Below are 27014 nucleotides of genomic sequence, written 5' to 3'. Positions count from 1 at the left end.
GTGATGTGGTAATCTAAAATCTTTTTTTTTTTTAAAAACAACAGTAAAATAACCCACCCATTGTGTGAAAGTGAAATCCATAAACCCAGTGCAGTTTGATAGAAACATGACAATGAAATACTTGCTACAGGCTTTATACGTGAAACTGGTATGTGGTGAGCTGTGTGCTCAAGATAGACAAGTTCCCAAATGGGAAAAGAGACATGCTGCTGACAACAGCTTTTAACCTGAGTAGTAAGAGGCTGAGGTCTTTGACTTGGCTGCAGTATTTGTTAGAGAGGAGAGTCATGAAGAGATTCTGGTGGCACTGAAAGCACTGATTTGCTTAAAATTTCCTATTCTTCTTTCTGCCTGTCTTCAAATTTAAATCACTTCCCAACACTTAACTTTTTCTTAAGTTGATGAGGAAAATTAAAAACACCTCAGTAAACTTTGTGTCTTTTCATAGCAAAAGATTTCAATTTTGATGTGCTTTTTCAAAGTAAATCTCAAACATTAAATGGGGAAGGAAAGAGGGATGCTTGTTTTATAGTTGGTTTGTTTGTTTTTTTAAAACTGAATAAGTCTGAAAATACTAGATTAAAACTGCATATCGACTGAAAAGACTCCATAAGCATTCTCCAGATTTTTCATCAAAAAAAACCCCAACTGACACAACGCTAACAAAAACATGTTCTTAATTAATATCTTTAGTTAAAGGAAAAGCGTTGTGGCTCTCAAATATGTTATTAAATCTGTATTGTTTAGATGATAGGATGGGAAAAGACACTTGTACTGAGAGCTGTATCAAATTCATTGTGATGTGTTTTAATTCTAGTTTGTTTGCTGGATTTCACAGCTATTTGTCTGGGCATCGGGGTAGTTTGGAGGATTGAGTGAAGCCACATGACTGTAATGAACTCATTTTATGTATTTGACTCATTTTGGCAAAAAAGGATGCTATTTATGGAATTTTTTGTGTTGTTAAGACTTCTGTTCTTCCAGTCTCAGACTTTCTCTGGGCTGCTGTCTTTGCGCCATCCCCAATAATTACATCAAATTAATTCAGCATAATTTAGTTAATTAGCACTGGAGGTTAGCAACATGACTTCAATTGAACTGAAGCGTTTATCCCCTTTTTTTCTGAGGTTTCACAAATGTAAACAAATCTGAATCATAGGTGAAAATTCAGGCAGCTCTCTTTCCATCAAGCGGTTTTGCCAGACTGAAGAACTATTACTTCGACAGGTGTTGATAATGCTCTATTTGCTGCAAAGGGAGAAGAATCTAATAGCATTCTGTATCAACACCCAAACGCTTTAAGGAAGTACTTGAACCCCCAGAACCATTCAGTCAAAATCATTAATAAAAATTCTTTATAATGGGTAATGAATCTGGCTTTGCTAACATACAGTGAAAGGAATTAGGACACAGTTTTTAAAAGCTAAGGGTATCCCCTTTGAATTAGGGATACTACTATGAATCACTGTGTAAGAGACTATTAATAGTATCTTATAAAAGGAATTGTGCTAGTTTGAGAATCAAAGTACAGTTTCTATTCCTAGCTCTGCTATTAACTCATTGCATGACTTTGCACAAGCCACTTCATTTCCTGGAGCGCTATTTCTTCTCAGCTATGTTTTCTCGCTCAATTTAGAGATGCGAGAGGCAAGGACTGTGTTTGTGCATCTGTGGTCTAGGTCTAGCAAAATGAGATATTTGATTCTGTTGCTGTGTCAGTGTATCGCAATGGATCCGTGCAGTGGTACACTAAGAACTCTGCCTTTGCAAAGGATAAAAACGAACTTTAGTACCCATGAATAAAGATGTGACTCCCACTTTTCCCAAAGCTCACAATGTTCATTTTAACCTATCACAGCAAGAGCTTTGAGCTCAACGCTTGGATCAAGAGCGTTGATCTTGAACTTAATAATTAGACAATAGGATATAAACTGTTTTCCTCGCTTTATCTCAGCCAGAGATATAACTTGGTTATTCAAGATAGTTGGTGCGTTGCAACTGATCAGTTAAAAGCAAACTCTGTACCTCCAAAAACAAGTATCCTGCAGAACTTCATGAAGTGTTTTTCTTCTATATCATTCTGGCTCAATGACAAATATCCAAAAGAAAAATTTTTGGAAACTTGAAGAAATCATGTTCCAGTTGATAAAACTTTAGCCTGATTAACAGGATATCCAGCATCTATTTTTGGTTCTGCTATTGATGTTATGTGCAAGCTTAAGTATAATATTTGATCTTTCTGTCACTGTCTCTTTTCTGGAAAGTAGGGCTAAAGATATTTGGTTTGACTAGGTAACTAATTTAAGTTCTGTATTTGGAAGGTCCCTACTTGGTAAGGAGCACTTAATAGACTGCTTGAATTTTTTGAGACTAATGGTAGAAGTAGGATAAAACCCTGTCTTGCTCAAAGTCCTTACAAGATGCTGGGACAAGTGAAATGAGTCTATTCCAGCATTCTGATCTTACGGTCAGATGATATTAAGTTGGAAAGAGATAATATAATCTTTTGTTTGGAAAAGCTGCAATGTAATATAGCTAATATTACATATACTATATCACTGCGTAATGCTGTATTATTTACTAATCATGAGCTGATTATCATCATCTGTTTTAAGCAGTAGCTACAGAGTTCTTAACCTGTAATTTTTTTCCCCTGAATACTGTGTCGCTTATCTTACTGTTCTGACTGGTAATTTAAATCTAGATGGTGTGAAGGAGGGAACTGGAAGGGAAATAACATTACTAACTGGGAAATTCTCGGTATTTGCTTTCTATTCTCATCTAAACCAATTCCATGACTCTACCATGAAAATAAATGACAAAGGGTCTACTTCTACACAGGGTGGGCTGGGATGAGCAGGTGCTCTTTTAGCACCACAAAGACTTCTGCTCCCATTAGGCCAGATCCTCTATTGGCATAAATCACTGTAGGTTTGTTAAAGTCGGTGGAAACATGCCAGCCTGTTGATGGTGCTGGATGTCTGACCTGTTAGTAGTCTCTGTAAACCTGTTTGGAATTTGCAAAACTGTCCTTTTCCCGCTTCTGTTTTCCTTGTGGAAGCCTATATTAAATGACAATAGGAGAGAAAGCAGCAAGGATTGAGCTAATGCAGACAACACATTTAATCATCTGCTCAAACAACATGTAGGCCTGTAATTTAAATACATTACCCTAACATCTGCTACCACTAAGCCATAGCTTTCATCACTTCCCTCTTTTCTATGGAATCAAATCATGAAGCACTGGAATCAATTGTTAAACAGCCCTTTCTGGAGCCAGGTACTCATTTCATGAGTTATGGAGTTCCTTCGAGATTTTTCTTTTCATGTTAAGAGAATCTTACAACTTTCTAAAATAAAAATATCTTACAGTATGTAGAGGAAAATGGTTTCCTGAAGGAATGGGAGAGGTATAGTTCCTTCACCCTCCAGAGCAGGGAGAATGTGCAAGTCTTGCACTAGTTGGCTTTGGGCAGCTTTCTTTAACAGAATCCCAGTGCAGCCAACAGTTGCGTTCCGGGACAAGGGTCCTGTCTCAAAACAGTTGCAGGACTAGGATCTTTTTGATAAGCTTGCTGCTAGCCAGACTTTCTTTGTTTTCTTTCAGAACGGATTCTCTTTGTGGCCGTAGTGACAGTAAAATTTTTCAGGAAACTCAAGATATGACTTTAAGACCTCACAAATGTTCCTAAGATGTGGTGGACATCTGTTCACGTGATTAACTGTTGATATGGTAACAATCCCTGATTAGTGAACTGTGCAAGCTGAAATCCCCTTTAAGAGGCTAAAGACTCCTAGACTTAAATGTAATACTGCTGCTTATAAACATCTCCCCCGTGAACAGGCATGTACTCTGCCCAAGACACAGTGGGTCAAATTCACCCATGGTATAACGCTGCCACAGGCAGGTTTTACACCAGGGAAGGTTTTGGCTCAGATTATTACTTGGATTGAGGGCAAAGGATTGGATGTTGTTAAACTGCAGCAGGTGTAGACTTGAGATAATGAGACAGCAAGTTGTTCTTGATGCTGCTGTAAAGGGTAATATAAATTGGGAAGGATGATTACAGGATGAACTGTGGATGCCAGGACATTGTACAAGTTCAGTCAAGATTATTCTGGGGATTATGTGTGTATAGCTAGGACTGAGAAGGACGTGCCAGAATGGATCAACAAAGTGAGAGGTTATACTGGAAAGCTCTGTTGTACTCTAGATTTATTCCCTCCTAGACTATGTTCTTGGCACTGACGGAATGCCAAGGGGCATGTTTTAGGTATTCTTGGTTTAAAGAAATACAACAAAATAAAAATATATTGTTCTTTAGTCAACAATGTGGGTCATAGTGATTTCCTTTTACTTTTCCAGAATCAAATCTCTTTACCTTCAACTTTTGTACTCTCATTTTCCCAAGTAGGCCCTTTTTGGCCTAAGTGGTAGGTAACTATTTGAATTACATGTGTGTTTGTTTTTTAACTTTTTCATTAAAAACTGATAAAGCAGGATTGCATGAGCAAAGTGAGCCTATAAAATGAAAATAAACTTTAATCTTTTTCAGTCCTTCCCGAATAGAGTCAGGAAGCATGACAAAATAGGCTGGCAAAGGACATAGGGGAAGCCATGATTAAAAATGTAACAGTGAATTATTTCAGTTAATAATGAAAAAGCTTCATTAAGAACCACAGCTCAGAGCTCATAAGGGCTATCATATTTGACTCTGCCGAGGCAGTCCCCTCTGTACTGAGAGGAAGTGTTCACCGAAGGAAAAAAGCTAGGCCCATTCTAGTGTTTTCAGAACACTTTTAAGGAGGATCAAATTGCTGTAACTGACAGTCCTGCATAAAACTGAATTCTTGTGAGCTAGCTGTAGCAGGAAGCATGGAGTTAGCCAAGTATTCATACTCTCTAACTAATGATCTGTTTTTACACATATTGACTTTATGCTACTATCATACCTTAACTTAGTTAAGCAATTTTAGCTTGAAAAACTGTTAGTGAAAGGGATTTTTTTAACTACCTCTGACTGCAGTCGAAAAAACAGCATGGCTGTTTTTCCTTATTCTGTTTCTAGAGGATTAATCTGATATGATGTTATTCTGTGATGAAAACTTGCATTAAAATGATATGAATTCTGATATAGACTGACAAGATCCTGGAAATAAACTGTAAGTATCTGTCTTATTTACCCCAGACATGACACTGAGATGGATTAAAGATGGAAGGAGATGCTATTGTCCTTTATTTTCTTGGTATTTTCTTGCAGTTTCAAACTGTTGTGCCACTAAATAAATGTTTGTTTGCACAGATTGTAAGTGGTATGACTTAACACATGGTATTGTCATACCACTTACGTATGCACTTCTTATGGAAGCAACAGAATTTTATGTCCAATTTTTTTTAACAGTGCAGTTTCTTATATCCTCTCTGAAAGGAAAGGATATAGAATGGCTACCTAGCCCACTTCCTGGGGAAGCCTGAACACCAAATCCATTTGTAGGTTATGTCTCGACATAACGTTTCTTCACCACTTATTAACTAGAAACCTGAATCTAAATACCTCTAAATGTCAAGAAGGGTGGTGTGGTGTGTGGTTTTTCATGTGTGTGTTTACAAAAGCAGTACTTTATCATGAACGGAAATGCTGATGTTCCTTTTTGTTCTTTTCCTCCCACTCTTATGAACAGCATCTCTGTCAGAGGTTGGATAATTCATGGCCTGGATTAAGGAGTCATGCAAGGGGCTACTTACTATACCGGTGTGTTTAAAGCAGTACACAGACAGATACACAGCCCACAACAAGAAGTTCCATGAGTCCTATGGAAACCCAGGAATAAATATGTATCCATAATACAGCTTTACTAAATCTGTTATCTGGTTGGTGACCGCTTTGCACAAATTACTGAAAAGGATTACTATGGCTGAGGAATGCTAGTGTTGTCTGCTTCTATTGTTTTCTCCTTGTGTTCCCTTATCTGTCTTACCATATTAATTTGAGGAAAGTACTGAATTTTGTATGTTCCTTGGGGCAAAGACAGGCTTTTTTTTTTTTTTCCTGTGGTGGTACTGTATTTACTCAGAAAATAATGCAGACTGCATCATCCAGCCTAAGCCAGAATACCTTGGTCTGTCTGCTTCCTAACATAGTATTACTGTGATTTCTGAAGAAAAACTCACTTTGAAGGCAAATACCTGGCATTCAGGAGTCCCACAAAAGGCCCATAAGATCAGTGTTGGCCATTTTGCTTAGCCTGTAGATCTTTTTATTACAGCACAAATAAGATTTGGTAGCAGTAATGCTTTTATTGAGTAGCATAGTGAGGAAAAATAGGAAGGAGGCAGAACTTTCCTTGTTTGCTGACTTCTGTCACTGAATGTTGTGGTATTTGAGGATGAAGTCTTGGGTCTGTTTTTTTAGCAGACGGTCAAGTATTTCTCTCTTCCTATTACAAGCTCATAAGGAGCAAGGTAGAAGAAAAAATACAAATTATGGTGTATCAGTTACTGGAAATACAAAGACAAAGAGCACTACCACAATCCCTTACTCTAAGCAGCTCTGTTTTTGCCCTCAGATCTGGGGCTATAGTTTTAGTTGCTAGAGCTGACGTCCTTATCCAAGAACACAGACAGATGTCAGTGAGGTGTGAGAGTTACCGAGGAGGGTGTTCAGTGTCAGAAAATCATTAGTAAGCCAAGTAGGGTAGGGAAACAGAATTGGTCAAAATAACAGCGTCTTAGTGATGTGATGGCCAAGGCTGCTGGATGTGGTTTTGATTTATTTTTACATCCTTATGCAGATTTGTTCCCAAGTCCTTTGTTTTCCTCATTGTTGAGAAACCTGTGCTCACTGGTCTCTTACTTTGTGTAAGACTTGCTAGTTCTTGATGCCCTATTGTAAGGTGCTTCTTCCTGTGCTCATATGACCCACAGTTTATAAAATCATGAAGCAGTAGACCTTGATGTTAAGTAAACACATGCTGTCTTTGATTGCACCCTTCAAAAGAACTTCCGTGCTTTGTTGTTAACTGGATATCTTTTTGTTGTTTTAACAAAATTTGTGGTAGTATTGTGCCTAATACTGAGGTTTTTTTTAAAAAAAAAAAAAAAGTGATTTAAACCTGTAATTACTGCCAGAAAGTTAGTATACTAACTACCATAAAGTAGTGGGAGGAACTACTAAGCTGCTATAGCTAAACTGGAACTGAGCACTGGAACTATTTCAAAATACAGTATCTGCAAGAAAAATGAATGAACGGGAAGTTTTGTTTTAAAGCTGATGGCACCAAGGTATAACTCCGTTCACATTCAGACATGATCTCAAAGATAAACTTAGATTTCATCAGTAAGAACAATATTTATGTTGATAGTACTTGAACTGAGCAGTTGACAGGTGGGAAGATAAAGTTTTTATGAGGCTATGCCTTTCAGAATTTTCTTTGTGAGTCAGCAGAAAAGTAAGAGAAGTTTGAATTGCACCTAAAGCAGGGAGAGTCTTATCTATTCTCACACTGCTGTCTGAATATGGCATTTGGTGAGCATGCTACAAGGAATATTTCTCTAATCTATCTAGGCATGCTCATCAATTAACCAAAACAGAAAGGGTAATCAGGCCTTAGTGTGAGAAGCATGTTATTTCACTGGTGTTAAATTGCGAAAGTCTGTCTTGTTTGCTGTCTGATGTATTACATAGCTTTGCTTTGTGACACCGCAGTGTAGTGTAAGATAAAACATTTGCACCATGGCTTTGTTTGGATAATTTGTGTAAGTGGGCTTCATCATGAAAAGAATTTCATATTCTGTTATAGCCAAAACAGAACTCATTTGTGCCTTTTCTAAGCTTATTGATTTAAGTCTATATTCAATTTTCCTCTGCCATAAAGCATCTTTTAAGCTTTCACTCAATACCCTGACAAAAGCATGTTGTAAGTCAGATTTCCAGTTACCTTAAAGCTGCTTTACACTATATCAGTAGTAAAGAGATCATAAAGTGAGTACGAATACAAATTACAAAAAAAAGTTTAATCTGTAAGAAAACTCTCCTTCTCAAAGCCTGAAAAGACGGATCTCTTATGCGCCGCAAGCATGCGATGCTGCCAGATGTGCTCGGTTCTTTGTTCAGCACCTTCCTGTATTTACAGGGTTTAAGGCCAGAGTCTGACTCTCTGTATAGCGTGCTATTAAAACTTCGTCCAGGACCCTCTGTATTAAGGCAAATCAGACAACTTGTACTGGACTGACACATCTGTGCCTTACAGCTCACAGGCTGCATGCTGCTTGCCAGGGCAATTCATCTGCTTGAAGCACTCTCCATTTTGTCTTTCACGATGGGCTTTCTGTGACAGGTTGAGGGCTGGATGAATTGTTAAGATAGTGGCAGCCAAGGACCCAAAACCCTTCCTGTTACACTGGGTGCCAACAAGATGAAGGGAAAGTGGGTCCTTTGGAATACTGATAGCCAAGAACAGGGTGCTGTCACAAGGACACTTCATCAGGTCAGTTTACTTTGCTTTAGAAAATCTCCTGAGAATGGGTTGCAGGAATTGTTTTGGTAGTGGCAAATGCAAGAAATGGGAATAGTCAAAGGACTCTGTTATGAATGTGGATTGAGTAGCGCATGTATGATGATACTGATGCTTCTAGGAAATAATCGTTGCCTAAAAAGAGTAACTGCAGTGCGCTGGGTCTGATCACGTGATGTGACTGGGATGTTTGGCTTCCAGTGCTTAAGGGTAGCTGGTTTGCCCTACTGCAAATGTTGGGTACCCCTGCACTACAACATACTGCACAAAGGGGCATGATTTGAAGACATCGGGAGAGGGATGGCACTGTTCACTCTTTGATAGTGTCCCCTATTTCATTTTCATCGTTGGAGAAGCGTGGCAGTTCTATCATTCAAATTTTATCTGGCTTCAGCTTTTGGCCATTGATTCTGGTTTTGCTTTTCTCTTCTAAATTAGAGCCTTTTAATTTTCAGTATTCCTTCATGTGAAGGTACATATGCATTCTAATCATATCACCACACGCATTTTTTAATAAGCTAACTCTAAGCTAACTCTAACTGAACTCTAAGACTTTCACTTTAAGAAAGGGGGCAAAAAGTGCCTTAATGCTTTTTTCTTTTTTATGTAGGCATACAAAATTAAATGGAGCTTCATTTTGCTTACAGAGGTAAAGTTCTTTTAGGGATCACTTTTTTTACAGCAGCTCACTGGGAACTATGTTCAGTTGGTTGTTCGCTCTCCAGGTCTCTTTTCCCTTCTAGGGTATAGTTCCTTATTGTGTTGGTATAACCTGCACACTGTGTATTTGTTTAGACACGTTAAAGTATAGTTTTGAATGGTTCTAGTGTATCCAGAAATTTACCATCATTCTGATTACCATCATTCTGTAGATGATCTTTGTCATCTGCAAACTGTGGCAATTACAATGTTATGTTTACTGGGAGACCACTGCTGAGTGTTGAAGAGTAATAGGCCTAATGCTGGTGCCTGCAGAACTGCTTGAGGTGTGTCTGGTCAGTGATGATTCCCTATCAACAAACAGATCTTTGAGATCTGTCAGTTAGCCAGTTCTTAATCTCCCATATGCTCTACTGATGTTGTGTAATGCTAACTTTACATTGCAGGATTGAGTATCTAAAATGTGCTGTTGTGGCAATGTGTCATTTGACATTGCTTCTCTGCCTTATGCATCAAGCAAAGCATTAAGCTTAGGAGAATAAAAATAGAAGTGAGCAGAGCAAGAATGGCTATCATCATTCATGCAGTAGAACATTACAGATCATTCTTAGAAAGGACAGAATCCACAATAATGACGGGCCACAGCTCATCAGAAATGATCATGTCAAAACAGCAGATTCTAATAAAAATCTAGCGTGCTGGAGAGATGTGTTTATTAAAATGTGGCTTCAGCATTATACATACTCACCCATACACAGGGAAGGGTATATTTGCAGGGCAGGCTATTGCCTAGGGCAGCGAAACATTCAGTAGCTCTATGAGCAAGTGTGGCTTGGTAGGGACGGATGTTTGCTGGTTAGCCTAGGGCAGCAGAACCCGTAGAGCTGGCCTTGAACATCGTGCACTATTCAGCCTCCTGTGACCTACTGTGGGATAAAGATATGTTGCACAGGGTAATAACCAAAGAAGGTGGCGGTTACTACTCTGAAACAGAAAAGTCTGCTGCTCTGCTGCAGTGGGTTGTAAACGTATGTAACAAGTCTGAGTCCAGAGTCATAGGCCTTTCCTGCAGTTACCATCTAGGAGCCCATGAAACCTGGATGGGAGGTTTAAGGCAAAAGAGAACGAGAATCCTACTGAGTAGTAACAGTCCACTCAAGTGTCTTCCTGGACCAGTAGCCGAACCTGAACCAAGATGTTTTGTGGTTAAATAAGTTTCAAGAGACTTCAGTCTTCATTCTTATTTTGCTAATGTGCTTGTTTCTCTGTGCAGAAAACTTTAGCATCTCATTTTACACAAATAACACTCTTGGAATCTTTATTCATGCTCAAGCCAGTGGGCCCGATGAAGGCACGATGAGTCAGGTTACAGAGCTTGCCTCTGAGTTTGTAATAGTAGGTCCCATAGTGATTTCTTTTTTCTTTCAGAATCTTTTACAAGACATTTAGACTTATTTTTCAAGAAGGACAAATAATTTTGGCACCACAGATAACTGTACAGATGCCAGATTTTCAAGTTGAATGATTAAATGAAACTTCAAATGAGCACCCAGTTCCTGAGATAATTAAAATCACACATACTTTTGAAAAAACAGATCACTTCTCTGCCCTTATGTGAGTGCTTATACTACTGGGAGTATTCCAAACACAGTTAATATTGCTCAATTGGTGCTTTACGTTTGTTTCTTTCATTAGTTTTTTTAATAGGGTTTGTTTGCTCAGCCGCTAATTTGCAGGATCGACTGTGTGCTTCTCAGCCATTTTTATGATTCAGTCCAAACAGTAACTTACACTCAGGGAGATGGTAGGATTTTCTTTCTTTTTGTTGTTGAACTTATTCTTGAGCAGAATCTGAAGCAGGAACCAGAGGCTAGCTGCAAGCAGTAGCATCAACTGCAGGATCCATAGGTAGCTTCAGTGATATAGAGTTAGTAGTACAAAATAGTGTCAAGCGGTTCTGTCACCCCCAAATCCAGTTTCAGTCCCATCTAACTTCTGTTTTGTGTGATATGATAATGGAGATAGATTCTCCAGCAAAGAACCTGATTGTAAAGGTAAGTTTACCAAGAAAGACGATTGAGTGACCTGAATGCTGGGATAGTCTGTGGGAGCTCAGCTCTGTTCTGCTAAAAATTACTTAGTGGTTGGTATTCCTCACTTTAGGGATGTTTGCCCTGCAGGGGTAAGTATCTCTCTCGCCTGATTACAGCATGAGCTGCCAAGACAGTGTCCCAAACTCGTTGTGCATCAGTGAAGTGCCCAAATTAAGTGGAAGGAATCCAGGCCTCTCTCAGTTCCTCATTGTTGAAATGGGCATGATAGTGCTGTGTTAGTTTACAAAGGTACCATAAAATCAGTATGTTAAAGGTTGTGAAGTTTCCCTAGGATAGGGAATCATATAAATACGGGAGACTTCTAAAGAACCAGTACCAAGACTAGTATTGTGGAGTAGTAAGAAAACACATCTCTAGCCCACAAAGAAATGTGTATTGGGGGAGACTATAAACAATGACAGTTAAGATAATTCTTGTGGCCCTTTAACTAGCACTTTCAGTTTCTGAAGCCCAGCTTCTGTAGCCCATTTGACTCTAGCCTGGAGGGACTGAGATCCTAATTGTTGAACTGTAGAGATTTGCTTGAAAAACAGTCACAGTAGTGGAAAAAACATCTGAGACCAGGGGCATAGTGTCATACCAGTATCATGAGTACAGCTATACACTGGGTCAATTGACAAGCTTGCTAATGCAGAGTGCAAGATTAATTGGCTTTGGTCATCCTTTGCTTCACTATCTGAATATCATTATCAGAAACATGGTATTTCTCTGCATAGCATAGTCATTTACAATAGTCTCAGTGTCTGCTTTTATACTTGTCTCTTTTTTTAAACAGCCTTTATCTAAATGCAAATGTGATTTCAGCTTTCCAATTAGAACATTATACAGTCATCCATTCCAGAAAAGCACAATTAGTGAATTATTTTATTTCTAACTCAACAGTTCTTGGTTTAGAAAGTTTGGTTGGTGCGTTCTGTGTGATATTTAGGTTATCAGAAAGAGATGTACGTTACTAGAGTCAGGGTTACAGCCATATTTTGTGAGGTTGAGGGATTTTTAGTGAAAGAACAATAATCTCGGCAAATAAAAACAGTAACATTTATGGGATTTGTGTGGGGGGTGTTTTTAGAACAATAGGTAGTAGTGTAAATTATTACTATGCTTGATGGTCGTTTTTGTGCAAAGTAAGGGTCAAATTAGCAGTAATAACTATGCAAAATCTGATGTCAAGAGGCATGCAAGTGCAGAATTTAACCTTACCCATTGTTGGGGTCTGTTGTGCCACTGCTTGAAAACCTGATACTGGGTCCAGTCATAAGAAGGTTTCTGATTAAATTGGTTGAGTTCCCAAAACACTCATTGGGTTTTCCATGTCCTGTGCTAGATTTCCAGTGAAGCAGGACAGGAAAGATGTAGCTGGGAGACAGTCGCCGTGGGGAACTAAAGTGGAATTTTAGCAAATTGGGGGAATTTCAGTGGGAGGAGTAAAGAGTTTTCTATTACAAAGAATGATAGAAGATAGGTAATGCAAGTCATGCTGTTATAGCAATAGAAGGAAACTGTTCTGAGGAAAAGTGATTTGGTGTTATTTGCTGTTTGGAAAAAGAATAGGAGGAAATGCTGAGATATCTTTGGCTTCTTTTTTCCTTGTGCTTTGAACATGGAGCCTTACTCAGATCAATTGAAGTCTTTCCAGTGGCAACTGATTGTGAATTCAGACCACTATACGGTGCCTTCTCAGCACTCCCTTCCAGCCCTGACGGTGATATCACCCTGTCCCAAGAAAGCGAAAGAAATCAGCTTTTTTGCTCTGCTATACTTCTCTGCTTTTGCTGCCAGTAGTTTTATACACTCTTTTTTCCTTTTCTCCTTTATTGCTATCACCATTCCAAGCTGGGAAAAAAGATTACAAGAATGTCAAGGGCAGGCAAGTCTTTTATTACAAACAATGGAAGTGTTTTAGAGCTTTGTTTCACATTGGGACAGGCCTATTGTGACTCAAAGTGGAAACTACTGAGCCCAGAAAGAAGAAGCACAAGACCCTCGACCTTCTCCATCTCATTCCTGCTGAATGTGTGAATGATTTCAGTCACCACAGTTGATAGTCTTAACCAACATGATAAAAATCTGTTAACTATATTTTTCTTTTTTGCTTTATGTATGGGAAATCTCATGATGCAAAAGAAGCTCTTATTTGAATCTCCACTCTCAAGCACTTCTGAAATTGCAGTCTATTTCCATGGTCTTCCAGCCAGGTAGGTAGCCCAGAACCACATTTCTGCTCTGTGGCCATCTTGCTTCCGTCCCTATAAAACTGAGGGCAGATTGACCACTGGCAGAGCCTGTTAATAGATAGCAAAGAACAATGATTAGAAACACTTGCTCTTCTGACTGACACACACAGATCTTGACACATTAGTAAGAGTGAGGAATTATGCCTGATACCGTTCAGTCTGGTGGATTCAGTGACTGGCTTTCTTGTGCTGTCATGGTTCATAATGCCATGTTGTAAATAATTTCAGTTTGATTATGTCTATGGGCTGTGTTTGTTGGCTGTATGAAAAAATTCAGTTAGCTTGGGGTTTTACATTTTATCCAGATGATAGGACTTCTCCTTCACCACATGAAGGAATCAGTTTGTAGAAGAGAAAGGGGCAATGTTAATGTATGCTAGCAGCTATTCCCATGTCATGACTGGGCCAAATTGAAGTTTGAATCTGTTATGGTTTGACGTAAGAGCTAAGCCTTTCTCCTAGATAACCAAGGAGATGGAGTTAGTTCTGAAGGTTCTAGATTTTATCCTTGTTTTTAACAGCTCATCGAGACCCACAGTATGATACTAGAATGCATTTTCCTTGCATTATTTTGTGTTAGCTCTTTGACATTTCTATGCAGTGACTTATTCTGTAGTTTCTCACGGCAGGAAAAAGGTGGGGATACCTAGCTGATGCGGAGTTGGTCGTTAGGCAGAAACATAAGAATTCATAATTCAGAGGACAGACTACTGCAAAGGTATTTGAATCTATGTATGGGATTTTGAAGAGAAGGATTGTTGAGGAAATATTCAGCAGAACCTGAATTTTGGAGGCAGCTCCAGAAAGTCCCAGAAAGGTTAGAAGAGGGAAAGTATGAAACCAGGGAAAGACTACTTCAGATGATATTGTAATATTCCAGATCATAAGAACACTCTTATTGATAAGGAAGCTGGATGAAGGTTTAGAGAGAAATTGAGATAGCATCAGGGTCCAATGCAGGATCAAGTGCATTGCTGTTACAAGACTCTGTACAACTCTTCCATCTAGTTAAATTTTTAGTAGGAGGTTCTTAAAGCATTTCTGAAATCTTACTGAAACTCACAATTCAACACATAGTACTTATAATTAGCTTTACTTTACAGTTGCAGACTGAGGCACAGAAAGATGAAATGTGTACCTGAAGTTGATGATGATAGTATTGCAGGTTTGGTGATCCTAAAATGAGCAAAACTTCCACTGATGTTAAAAGAATGACTAATGTGGAAGAACTTAATCTAGACTCAACAAACTTACCAAATGTTATTTCAAACTTACACAATAAACAATGGCTGCCACAACTTACTTATAGCAATGATATGAAGAAAAAAGGCCTTTCAGTTCTTTGCATAGTTCTGAGTCCTGTTATCAGGTATCAGTGGCTAGTATGTGGTGCGGTGACTGTTAGTGTTAATTGTGGTGAACTGTCATGTGTCACTGAAGTGCCAGACACCTGCAAGAAGGTAAAGAGCATTGAAGTTACGATGCTGTACACAGCTTGTTAATGGTATTGCAAACATTGGGAAGTTAGATGCTTATAAAAAAACCAATAACTAGAACTTTCAATTTTCAAATCCATTAGGAAGTTCAATACTTTGGGAAGGGATTTTTCTGAGGTTCATCAGTGTAAATGTTTGTCACACACTTCAGATTCATCAGCTCATCATTTTCCTATGAAAAAATCCCTAATTATCCATAGTGAAAAATCACTATTTAGCATAATATCTTTTATGTTTTCCCCCAGAATCTCTGCAATATTTTCAATTCCATAGATCAGTTTAACCATTCCATATTAATTTGTTCATTTGACTCTGGTTTCCTGCTCTCTCCCATAGCAGAGGTTTTTTATGCTGAGGTAAGCTGTCCTATACGTTCCCAAAACATGAGGGGTCTCTGCTTTTGTGACAGGAAATCTATTGCAGCACTTGATTTACTTAGAGCACAATGACGGATGAGTTTACACATCAAAGCCTAGAAACAACTCAAGAAACTGGCCCTAGTCCCAGAGTGCATTGCGATCTGCCTCAGACTGTATTTAGCAGGAATATGTGAAATACAGGATCGAGTCTTTAGATCAGTTGAGCTATACCAATTTTTTACCAGCTAAGGATGAAGCTGAAAAAAATCCATGCGTGTAGATGAGTTTAGGTTCAGATCAACTTGCATCCGTTTTAGATTTCTATAGTGGATGATACAGAACATTCAGGAATGTAGGTCTTTTTAAGTAGTAACAAGTCAAATGCAGTTCCATTTTTTTGCAGTGAGTTCAAAGAATAAGTATAGATTCATGGGCCATGTAGATCCTGGACATATTTTAATCTGCCACATAGACTGAGAGATCATTTTGTCTAGTTGCACCAATGCTTTTCACGTTTTACTCACTTGTGAAACTGTTCACTCAGTGGTAAGTCACGGTCAGTGATAGTAGTGCTTTATCACATATGCAAATGAAACTCTTCATCCTGCATCTACATGTGAGTTTATCAGTTAAAAATTAGGACTTACTACTATAGCGGATTTTTCCTTTGATAAATGTTTTTCATTAAATATTAGGGAGTTTTAATATTTCACAAGTATTCTGTTTTATCATTTTAGAAAAGATTAACTTCAGATCTAGTATGCACATCTCAGCTCTGTCTACATTCAGGGCTATGGATTAGGTCCATTATTGTCAATGATTATTAGTCTGTGTGTGTACATTACATGGGAGATAAATGCTCTTTCCTGTATGGAGAAATTAAAAATGCTGACAATGAAAAAAGAAAATTAAGCTGGGGATTTTGTGCAGTTATCTCTTATTTTCAAATACACACTTTTCTTGTGATTATTGGACTGCTTTAGTATTTTCAGACACTGTACTCACAGGAGACTAGATTATTTTAAGAATGGAAGTGTCATGTAATCAGTGTGGCAACTAGTTTAATTGTATAGTAATGATGAATGCCAACCCCTAGCATTAGAGAAGTCCAGAGAAGCAGCGTGTCTCAAGCGCTTTTCTGCAAGGCACAGTTATTTCCCTGTTGCCCCTTTCTATAATATGTGGAACGTCTTCGTTTTTCTGCTGGACGCATTAGTGATGCTGCCCATACTAGGTCATGTGCTCTCGGGCACAGCAAATAAGTAAAGTGGCTTCAGATACTCTTGTATGTGCATTTCCCAACTCAAAATGCTGCCATTTGGGTTCCAAGCAAAAACCTAGCTGAATATCTCAGGGTCAGTGAGGGCAGAAGAAAAGGAAGGACAGAGGTTAGGGCCACAGACATCCTATATGAGTCTGGTCTAGTCATTTAATCTGTGCCTCGTTTCCCCATTTATGAAAGCAGTACCATGTCTCACAGATGTTCTAATCAGTATGTTAGACAGTGAGAGATGCTCAGGTGTGGTAACAGGAGATTCAGAAATACACAAAAGAGCTAGATATAAGGCTGTAGGTGCAACACCTCTAAAGAGTAATCCTTGTGTTCCAGTAATTTTTGTGACAGACTTGAGAAGGCCTCTTTAGAAAAGTGACTTGATCAATCGAGCTTTAAATGGTTGACAGATGAAACATCTTGACAATCACTGGAACACTAACATGGACTCTTTTACTGTATTTCTGGCATGCCATGTAGCTGGTTTTGTTTATTTTCATTTTTTTCTTTTATAACTGCATCAATTCAGGCAGGTCGCTTTCAAATGTAGAATAAAATTTACAGAGCAACAAACAGAAATATAGTCAGGCTCAGAGAGGACATCCAAACTTAATGGAAAAGGTCTTGCTTTCCTTGTGTAATTTTGTATGGTAAAAAACTTAAGGCTGCCAAAGAAAGGCAAAGTGTATAATGTTACTGTGTTTTTTTTGACTTCTGGTTATGAAAAGGTAAATCTAGATTTTGGTTGAAAAATGAAGTCCTTGTCAATGGTTTTCTTTCTTAAAACAGAGATAGCATCTCTATAAATTGAATGGTGTTTGACAGGATCTCTTGAACTATCAGTTTGTGTCAGGAATGTTACTTGGTCTGACCTTTGTCATCTGAAGTACTAAATGCCAGGAGCAAACGGAAGGGGGTAAATTTAGCATGATTTTATATGGTAAATATTTCTTAAAATAAATATGTAAGTTGGCAACCCAAAAATGTGTTGACTAAAAAGATAGCACCAGCTGAACTCTGCAACTTCCAGTTACGTAGCAGGGGGGAAAGATCCAGGTGTCAGGTAGAACTAAATTTCCTAAGCAGGAAAGCAAAGCAATGACATTTACATAACAAAACAAGCTTTGTCCAAGCCGATTTTCATCTGTCGTTGGCATTTTCACTGACACACAGAAGGGCTATACAATGATATCATTGAACTGAGTGCTAGGAAGAAATTGAAGTAGGTTACTAGAATGTACTTTGAAGGTTCCTTCTATTTAATGGGTACCTGATAAACTAAAAAAAGAAAAACTTGAGAAATCAAGGAAGGAACTTAGTACTGGGAGTGATATCAAGCGTGGAGGAGAAGGTATATGCCACAATCATGCCCTCCACTCTTACTGTTGAAGGAGAAGCTGTAGGATTGAACTTCCTATAGCAATTAGGAAAATAATTGATTCTCAGGTATATTTTATTACACGTTGTTATTTTTCTATCTGCACTTTTATTTCCATTTTTATCATTACAAACCTTTTTCTGATTAGCTTGTCTTTTTTCATAATAACGGTATATCAAAACAATAGTCTCAGGGTAAACTGACTAGCACTGAGTATGTCTACTGCCTATGGAGCAGCAAGTCCTTAGATAAGTTAACAGCTTACTCTCAAATTGCTCAACATTCAAGACCTGTCTCCAAACTCAGGAGCTGAAGAGTGTTCCTCAGGTTGCAAGGGACGATGTGCAAGCTGGAGACACCGGATGCACTGTCAGAAAGGGTTTTTTCATGGCAAGTGCAAACTACTGCCACGCTTTCAAGCATCAGGCAACAAGGTGACTGTAGTATAATCAGTAAACTCAATAGACAGATTTTTGCAGTAAAGTAAAAGTAAGAATGTTACAGAAAGATTATATTTGGAAGATATTTGCAGTTGGATTCTCAAATTCAGCCTGTATATGCCACCATTATAACAGCTTCTTTTTAGAGGAAATCATAAACCACTAGAGCTTGCCTGCTGAAGCTTATTTCAGAGAGTTTAATTTGGGGTGAAAAACAAGTGAGACCTTCAATGCTTGGAAAGCAAGTAAGTGAGACAGATTGCTACTGAAATCTGCTCTGGAATGAGCTTGTTTGTTATGTTTATGTTCTCAAAATATGCAAGACAGTCTTGGAATCATCCTACTTAATTTAGACTTGTAATTGCAGTGTCTGTATTTTACCTTTGGTTGTCCTACTCCACTTTTGTATTCAGTGGAGAGAAGGGCAGGGAGTGATTTGGTCTGTATGTTATGGGAATGTAGAGATCTTTCTACAGACTATTGACAGTATACTCAGATGCCAAAGTGAAACGAATGCAGACCAAAATATGTATGGAGCTGATGTCCAGTATGGGTTTCACTGTAAAGAGAAAATGATATTTTAAAGAAAAAATTTGAATTGGAAGAAAACAAGGGATGAACGTTCCTGAGCCTGCGGGAGTTCTGATCTGTATTTTGATCTGATCTTTTCAGGCTAAAGCTATAATTAGCACATCTCGCGCACTTGAAGTGAGCTAACAAATGTAGTAGACTAAAGCCATTTTGAAAATTAAGCTCTTGATCTATATTTCTGAATTTTTGTAACATCTTTCTTCCATATGTATTTTTTAGGACAGTATTCAAATCCTGTTGTATGTGAGGGTGGATGGCTTTTATTAAACAAATATGAGAGAACAGAATTGGGATCAAGTAAGCAGAATGGAAAGATTGCAACAGCAGAATAGAGCTAACTTACTGCCTTTATGATGGAAGAAAGTTTTCTAATCAGTTGTGAAACCTAATGGAAATGATATTTTGGCTGTGAATAATTCTCAGGAGGGATCCTTGAAAAGTCTTACCTCCTCTCTCTTACTGATAGAAGATGTCAAATATTCAAAAGCAGACACCCTAGGAAGCTCAAAATGCAATAGTGCACTAAACTACTGGTCTATTCCAGATACTAGAGCAAGATGTGACTCTTCAGGGTGAATGAATTTTACTGACCTATCGCTGAACTGTCAGAGGTCTGTGCAGTTTTATCTTCATTGTGACATGTCAATTGTGGGAGCAGGGGATAACTGGCAGAGCAAAGGTTAGGATGACAGAATCCAGGGGCCAAATAATTAAGATTTTTATGCCCAGGAGAGGTCACGGTTGTAATAGCACATCCAGTCAAATCCACTCAATCATGTTGCGTAGCCAGTGAATGCATATTTTCAAAAAATTGTGATACCAGCTGCAAGTGGACACAGCAGGATTGTACCTATTTACTGATAGTACCATATTGTTCTCTAGGATTATTTTTCTATAAATGTGAGAAGCATAAAAGGGATCTCTTCTTTACTAGCTGTACAAGAGAAGGTGGTGCTTAGGAATTACCAGTCAACATCAGCTACTTCTGAATAAAGGAAGTTCCATCTTGGGAACATTCTTTGTGTACTTTCTGATATCACCTGAGTAAACAGTCATTTTCCTATGATTAATTAAGAAGCTAGCGAGCTGAATCTTTTGCAGGTAATTGGCAGGCTGCACTGTATTAGCTCCAATGGGAAGTTGGAGCCAGTCCAAAGCCATTACAGTGATGTTAATCTCTAAATAGCATGGGGTCCACAATTTTTTTTTTTAACCCACCATAGCATTAATAAAAGATGTAGGGGAAATGGCAACATACACTGATCCTTCAACTCGTTGCAGTCAAAAAATATGTGGCATATTGGTAATGAAGTTCCAACGGAATTATAAAAAAAGCCACTGTAACCTAGATTTGTGAGCCTTTGGGGGTATTTTCTTACTAGAGAGTTGCTCAGTGTGATCGGCATTTGTTTCTGAGCAGCTCTTATCCTAAATCTTTATACTCTAATACTTTTGGGAAGAGGGCTTTGTTTTTTAAATTCAGCTCTTGCCACATTAAAGCCTTGACTATTGATAGGACTGTAGGAGCACTATTACAGTCAAAGCTAATTTTTTTCAGAAAAATCAGTTGGGTAAACAAGTACTTATCCACTCAGGTGATTTACTCCACTGTAAAGTAGGCTATGTTGATTTGCAGTTACAGAGGAGTTCTGTATGATGTAACTGAAATACTGTGATTGATTTACCCCGGCTGGAGTCATAAGTGATATCACCTTGCAGTTATATTGCAAGTTAAATTGCAGCAATGTGTATACAGTAGTTCCTGTGCTCCAGGCTATTTTTGACAGGCCTCCAATTGTCTTCCTGCACTATTTTGTTCTCTGACAAGCCAGCCTGTTGTCCATGTGTCCTTTAAATCTCTGGAGCTACAGTGAGCAGCTATAAATGTTTAGGTGCTGTAGCAGAGCCAGGTTCTGTCCGTTGCACTGATGCGTTCCAGGTGTCAGAATACATAGAGGGTAACTCAACATCTTGCCTCCCTTCTCATCTCCAATCGTAGTCATGCTGGAGTTCAATCCTCAGGTGACATAAGGAGAAGCATTAAGCCCCAGGATCCAAAAAGGCACATTGAGTGGTGCCTAAAGTAATGTTGACTAAAGTCACAAATGAACTACACAGAGCCCATTTCAGATGCAAGCAAAGCTGAGATTGTATAAATAAGCAGGAAAGGGATCCTGACATATGTTCTTCAAAGGTTTATGGTTTTTAAACTTATTGAATTAGTTTTGATATTTTACCTTATCAGCTCATGTGAGAATAACCTTTTTGTATACTCTTTAAGAACAGTCATTTTCCCTTGGAAGCTAGAAAGGGTTTTTCTTCTAAATTGTCATCAGAGCCTATCTTAGGGGCTTCCATAATGACTGTCATCAGCTGTGATTCACTGTGTTTCTTCAGGTCCTTTTAAAAAAAAAAAGAAAAGTGTTAGAAAAGTTGCCTGTTGATATCAGCTAAGCAGGTGGTGAGCTATATTGTGTGCTCTATTAGGCTACACAAAAACATGCTCATGTTACTGTCACCTCCTCCCCATTCCAATCCCACCTGTTTGGCTCATCTGCCTCATCTCATGACTTGTCATTAGTCTGCCCTGTAAGTTCTTTGTGGCATGAACTTTTTCACTTATAGGTGTATATATAAAAATGTGTGTATGTATATACATACAGACATGCAGTACCTACCGTGGTAAGGCCTGGATCCCTCACTGAAGAACGTGGGCACAGGTCCAATAGGCGTAATACTGCTAATGTTTCAAAGCACTTGTTTCTCACACATTTCTTCTAGACAAGATGCTCTGCCACAGGAACAGCTCTCATTTTACAGGATGTTACTTTTCTTGAATCTGTCTTTTGTTTAAATCGATATAGCATAGATTTCACCCCTTCTTTCAGTAATGAACAGAAAAAGCAATACCATGAGGTGCTCAGATATGACCTTATACTGTGGCTTTGTACCATGAGTAAAGTGGCATGGTAGAAACCCATACCTCCAGAATAAAGCTCACTCTCTGTTTTTCAGATAGTTGTTTTAATTTTATTCGCAGAAGAGTCATACTTGAATAGATACTTGTGCTTTAAAGATTTTTCAGTCAGCTCCTTTGCTACTATAAAGCAGTGTAGCTTGTTATTGCTGTAGAGATATGCTAATTTATACCTATACAACTATACACTGAGATGAAATCCCATTTTGCTGAAAACATGGATTACAGTAGTACCTATCTGATTAAGATGGGCATTTTATAGGTGCATAGTGAAAAGTTTCCTCATTGCAAAAAGTTCTGTGTGTATTTGCATAGACTAGATGCTTAGAAATATAATTTTAAAATGTCTACTAACATTATTGGCCTAGAGCTTTTACTTTGTTATGTTTCAAGAAGCTTGAGAAATACTAAATTCCATAGCAGATGAAGAGAAAACTGTATCCTCTAGAAGAGAACGCTTTTACTATTTCAGGCACCTCTTCCTCTTTTACATAGATTAGCATTTTTTTATAAAGGTATCATTGTCCATTATGTGTGATGTTTTGTTTTATGCTGACAAATCCATGATGTTATGTATTTCCAGTATGTTTTCCAATTAGGATTGGCCTGAACGCTTGGATTCCCGGGGACAGATCACTAATTATTTTTTGTCTCCTTCCCCTTTTTTCTCTTCCCTTGTCCCTCTCTCCCATAGGGAACCCATAAGACTTTAATTTCATTTTTAGCATTGGCTAAATAATATTTATTTCTTTCTAGCTACAGAATTTACCTGTTAATCGATGTAGAGAGAAACATATTTAAAGGTTGCTGTATTTCTGCCCAGGTCTGCATGTTTAATATCTAAAATTTCACTTACGTGAGGCATGGTAAGTGAGCAGGGCCGTTGATCTGTGTGTGTGCGCGCAGAGGGCCTATCTGGGGGTTCTGGACATCTTGCAACCCAACCAAACTAAGGGTCCAGCTGGACCCTTAAAAGTAAAAGAATGTAGGGAAATCCAGATGTATGATAGTTTATGTATTAGCTTTAGAAATTTCAGCAGAGAGGGTCTACCAAATCTGATACTGTGTCCTACACAGACCACTAACTAGTTAGTGTTACTCTTCTAATCACATTCACTTTTCCTCTGTCACATTATCATTCTTGATTCGCATGAAAAGAATGTGAGTAGGTTACTGTCATGTTTATTCTTTTTGACAGATGATATGGGACCATAATGTGGTTAAATTAATAAAAATATGACTCTAGCATAAAAATCATCCCCTAAAGATGAATTTACATCTGTAATTCCTGTCAGCATGGCAAAGTTAAGAGATCTGTTCCATGGAGCAGGAGACAAGGGTAGAGAAGAAGTCATAAGGGGACACATCCACAAGTTTGAAAATCCTGGCAGAAGAACTTCATAATTAAACTGATACAGTGAGGCCATTTGATATTTGAAGTTGGCTGAACGAGTTGAATACCTGTTTTGTTAGCAGAACAGCAGGAATACACAGTCCTGTGGCTCTGAGACCTGTAGGATCTGCCAGTGATCTTCTAGCTGGAATTAAAAATTTGTTTTAATGTAAAGCCCTAAGCTGAAATAGTTACCTGAGAGACATTTTCCCCTTGTTCAGTTACTCAAAAAAGTAGCAGAATTTTTTGGTACTACTGCCCTCTGTTCAGACCACCAGACCCCAGATCTGATTTCCTCTGGGTTATTTAAAATCTCCTACATTTCTCTTGACTTCTGTAGAGATAGATGGGTTACTCCATGATACTCCTGCTAAAAGTAAGAATTGTTGCATTCACTGTGTATGATATGAGGCCTCCAGTGCTATGAAGAGGGAACACTGGAAGGGATCGTTTTATTTCTGTCAATGTCTGTGTATGAATATTGAACTGCAATATAGGCTTTATATTATGAGACATGCTATGAATATTCATCCTGTGCTTTTAATCACAGGGGTGTCCAGGCTATGGCTGCATGGAGTAATTGCATATTCCATTTTTTACATGAAGTGCTTCAGAGACTTACCCCAAAGAGACCCCTTGTCAGTCACGCAGTTAGGGCGATGCTACCATTCAAGGAGCTATGGCCCTGGGCTAGTCTGTCCCTGGTGGCAGAGAAGAGAGCAGAGTAAGAGAAGATGGAGCTGTTGCTGCGCTGCTGGGAAACTGGAGTTGGTTGTTTGGCAGTGTCGTTAAACCTAGCTGTAGCTAGTGCAGTCCGAGAGAAACAATTAATTTCAGATTAAAAGCGTAAATGCATCATCTGGAGCCTAAGCAGTCCAGGCATGACACAGTTACTGTGGTGTTCTACTCAGAAATAAATTTTGCCAAAATTTAAATTATTTAAAAGAAGAAAAAGAGAGAAAATATTCCAAATGATGAGTAAGTATCAGAACAGGTGCTAAAATAATACCATACACCTACTTTATTATTCAGTTACTTATGTATTACCTTTATTCTTAAGAGTAATGAGGTAAAAGTACTTTTTTCCAAATGTTAATTTAGTTCTCTGCAGATGGTAACCATCTGTTAAATGACAACTCGTTTACGGCATTTGATTAGCACATTATATAGCTTGGATGGACTTAACTGTTACAATATATATGTATAGTTGTGGAGGTGAAACTTGCTAGATTTGTTCTTTTTCTGTTGTTGTTACTTTAAATGGAAAATTTCAGAGTTCTCATTATTTTTGCATATCTTCTTCTGTATTTATAAATATTATCTTGAGTTAAAGCCTGAAATTTGCAAGCCAGTTCATATGGTGCTCTTGAGATAATAGCAATGCTAGGAAATATTGTTGAAATTCAAGGCCATTCATAGCAATTATGAGAGTCCTAATTTTGCAAAGTAACCGTGTGGATGGACCCTTATGAACACTCACCGAAAGCACTGGAAGTATGCATGAGTGTAAAGATTAAGGCTCAGAGAAGAGACAACTCTCTCTAGCTGTGATACTGTTTTGAATATTGCTAGTGGCTTATACTATGGGACTAAGTTTCTTTTTAAACTGGAAAAAATAAATTGAAACACACCTTAAATACTACCATCAAAAAATGATCTTTGAATGAACTGTACACTTTAATTTTTATACCTTGATCAATGCCAGCTAACCCCATCTTTCCATGAACTACCCAGATTCTGATCCATTTCATATTGTGTTTTCTTCAAGTTATGCTGCTAAATTTTAACTTACTGGCCCCATTTTCATTATTGTAAAATTATTTTTCAGTTTTATTTCTGTCTTGTTAATAAAATTTGGTTTCCTGATTTTATTTTTAACAGCTAAATAACACGGTAATGGCTCCACTACCAAATGCTGAATTAGTTCAGAGTTCTTTACAGTTATATCGTTACCTGCTTCGATGCTGTAAGCAACTTCCCGAAGAGAACATTCGTCAGCATTACAGACATGCAATCAGACAGGTGAGAACGGGATGGTGTAATTTGTAATGTTCTTTCGTTTCTCCAGCTGTTTGCACCAACTTTGTATAACTGCTGGCACTGAAAAAATTACTCTTCTGCAAACTTGAAACCTGAATGATATTCAAAGGATTATACTGGGAGTGTGTGAAGGAGCTCTTCTTTTTGTTTGCTTTGAATCTGCTACCATGTTTTTTCATTTGCTTCCATCTCTAGTTCTTGTGTTTTGTCAAGAGAGGGAACAGTCATTCCTTATTCACTTACATGTCTTTCATGGTATTGTAGATTGGTTCCTTGTCAGTGGTTGTGTTGTTTTTTTTTTTCAAGCTGAGTAAATGTTATCTAATAGTTCATATGGAAGTAATTTCATGCCTTTGATTATATCTGTTGTCCTGTCTGTGTCTTTTTTAGTTTCATTGTTCTAGGCGTAATTTCAAGAAAACTTTGCTATTCAGGGTTTTATTTATTAGGATGTAACATGCTTAAGTTTATACATGTACTTTGATGCTTTTCTAAGTAAGAATAGATCCTGTTTGTGCTGAACTGAAGCTCTCAGGAGTCTGTGTTCATCTTAGCACTCTTTGCTATTTGATCCTGTGGTGATGAATGAAAAGGGTGAAGTACTTAGTATGAAATTACTCACCCAGACTTATTATGAAAATAGCACAGCCAGGTTGCTACAATGTACATTGTTACCTTTTCAGATCCAAAGTTTGTTTTTATCAAATATTTACTTTGGGGTTTAAAACTGATCCTTGTTTTGACAGCTGTTGCGTTAAGTTGGCTAATAAGTGTAACACTTTGATCAAATGTTGCAGAGTTTCAAAGTTCATGGGGATGAAGACAATCCTGAGCGAATCCAGCAGATTATTAAAAGAGCCATTGAAGATGCTGACTGGGTCATGAATAAAGTAAGCAAATGCCTCCTATAGTGCTAAATTTTGCTCTTGCTCAGTTCAAATTGAAGAAGAAAACATTGGAAAGCAAGTTAGGAGCAGCGAACTGTTGTACTGTCCTGGGCATTGAAGAGTGGGGGTAAAGGAAATATCTAGGCACTAGGGATTTATGATCGAGATAGTGTTGTTGATACACTACTTATATACGCTAACTTGTATGAGAATCAATGGTGCTATGCTGTAAGTTGGTCTCTGTGTAAATCGGGAAACAAAGATTCAACAGTGGTGGCTAGTATAGCTCGATTATTATAGAGAAAAAGCCACAATATTTTAAAGCCACAGCTCACTGACAGCTATCAGTTCCTTTCCAAACAGCAACTTATCCTCTGTTAATCAGTTTACATAAATTCCCAGAATGCTCTTTTCTCAGGTTTTGCCTGAGCTGTGCAGATCAGGGTTAAACAACATAGTGGCAAAATTGTAGCAATCATTTTGCTCCTGTCATAGTTATCGCCCAGTGGAACTGCCTCCTTACTAACATACTGCTGAAAGATATCCCTCAAGTTCCTGCTGGAAAGGCCCCATCAACAAATCATACTAGCAGAAGAAAAGTGGCTTGAAAGATAAACCAGATTCTTAGATAAAAGAATTAAGATTGCTTATGTTCCAT

General features: G+C 38.1%; 1 protein-coding gene across 3 annotated transcripts in view; it reads left to right on the top strand.

Annotated features, from left to right (window-relative positions):
• LYRM9 (LYR motif containing 9) overlaps positions 1–27014 on the top strand; it is a 58543-nt gene that overhangs the window by 23827 nt on the left and 7702 nt on the right. For 2 of the 3 annotated variants that reach the window (XM_068909302.1, XM_068909299.1), the window contains 2 exons: positions 25311–25451; positions 26267–26359. In XM_068909302.1, the coding sequence (XP_068765403.1) occupies positions 25311–25451; positions 26267–26359 (234 nt within the window). Of the gene's footprint in view, positions 1–13412; positions 13484–23979; positions 24405–25310; positions 25452–26266; positions 26360–27014 lie in introns of those variants that run through there. The other variant, XM_068909300.1, reaches the window with a different exon arrangement.

This window comes from Struthio camelus, chromosome 16 (assembly GCF_040807025.1).
Source record: "Struthio camelus isolate bStrCam1 chromosome 16, bStrCam1.hap1, whole genome shotgun sequence".
NCBI classification, from domain to species: domain Eukaryota; kingdom Metazoa; phylum Chordata; class Aves; order Struthioniformes; family Struthionidae; genus Struthio; species Struthio camelus.
Note: the sequence above shows the minus strand (reverse complement) of the source record. Positions and strands in the feature narration are given on the sequence as shown.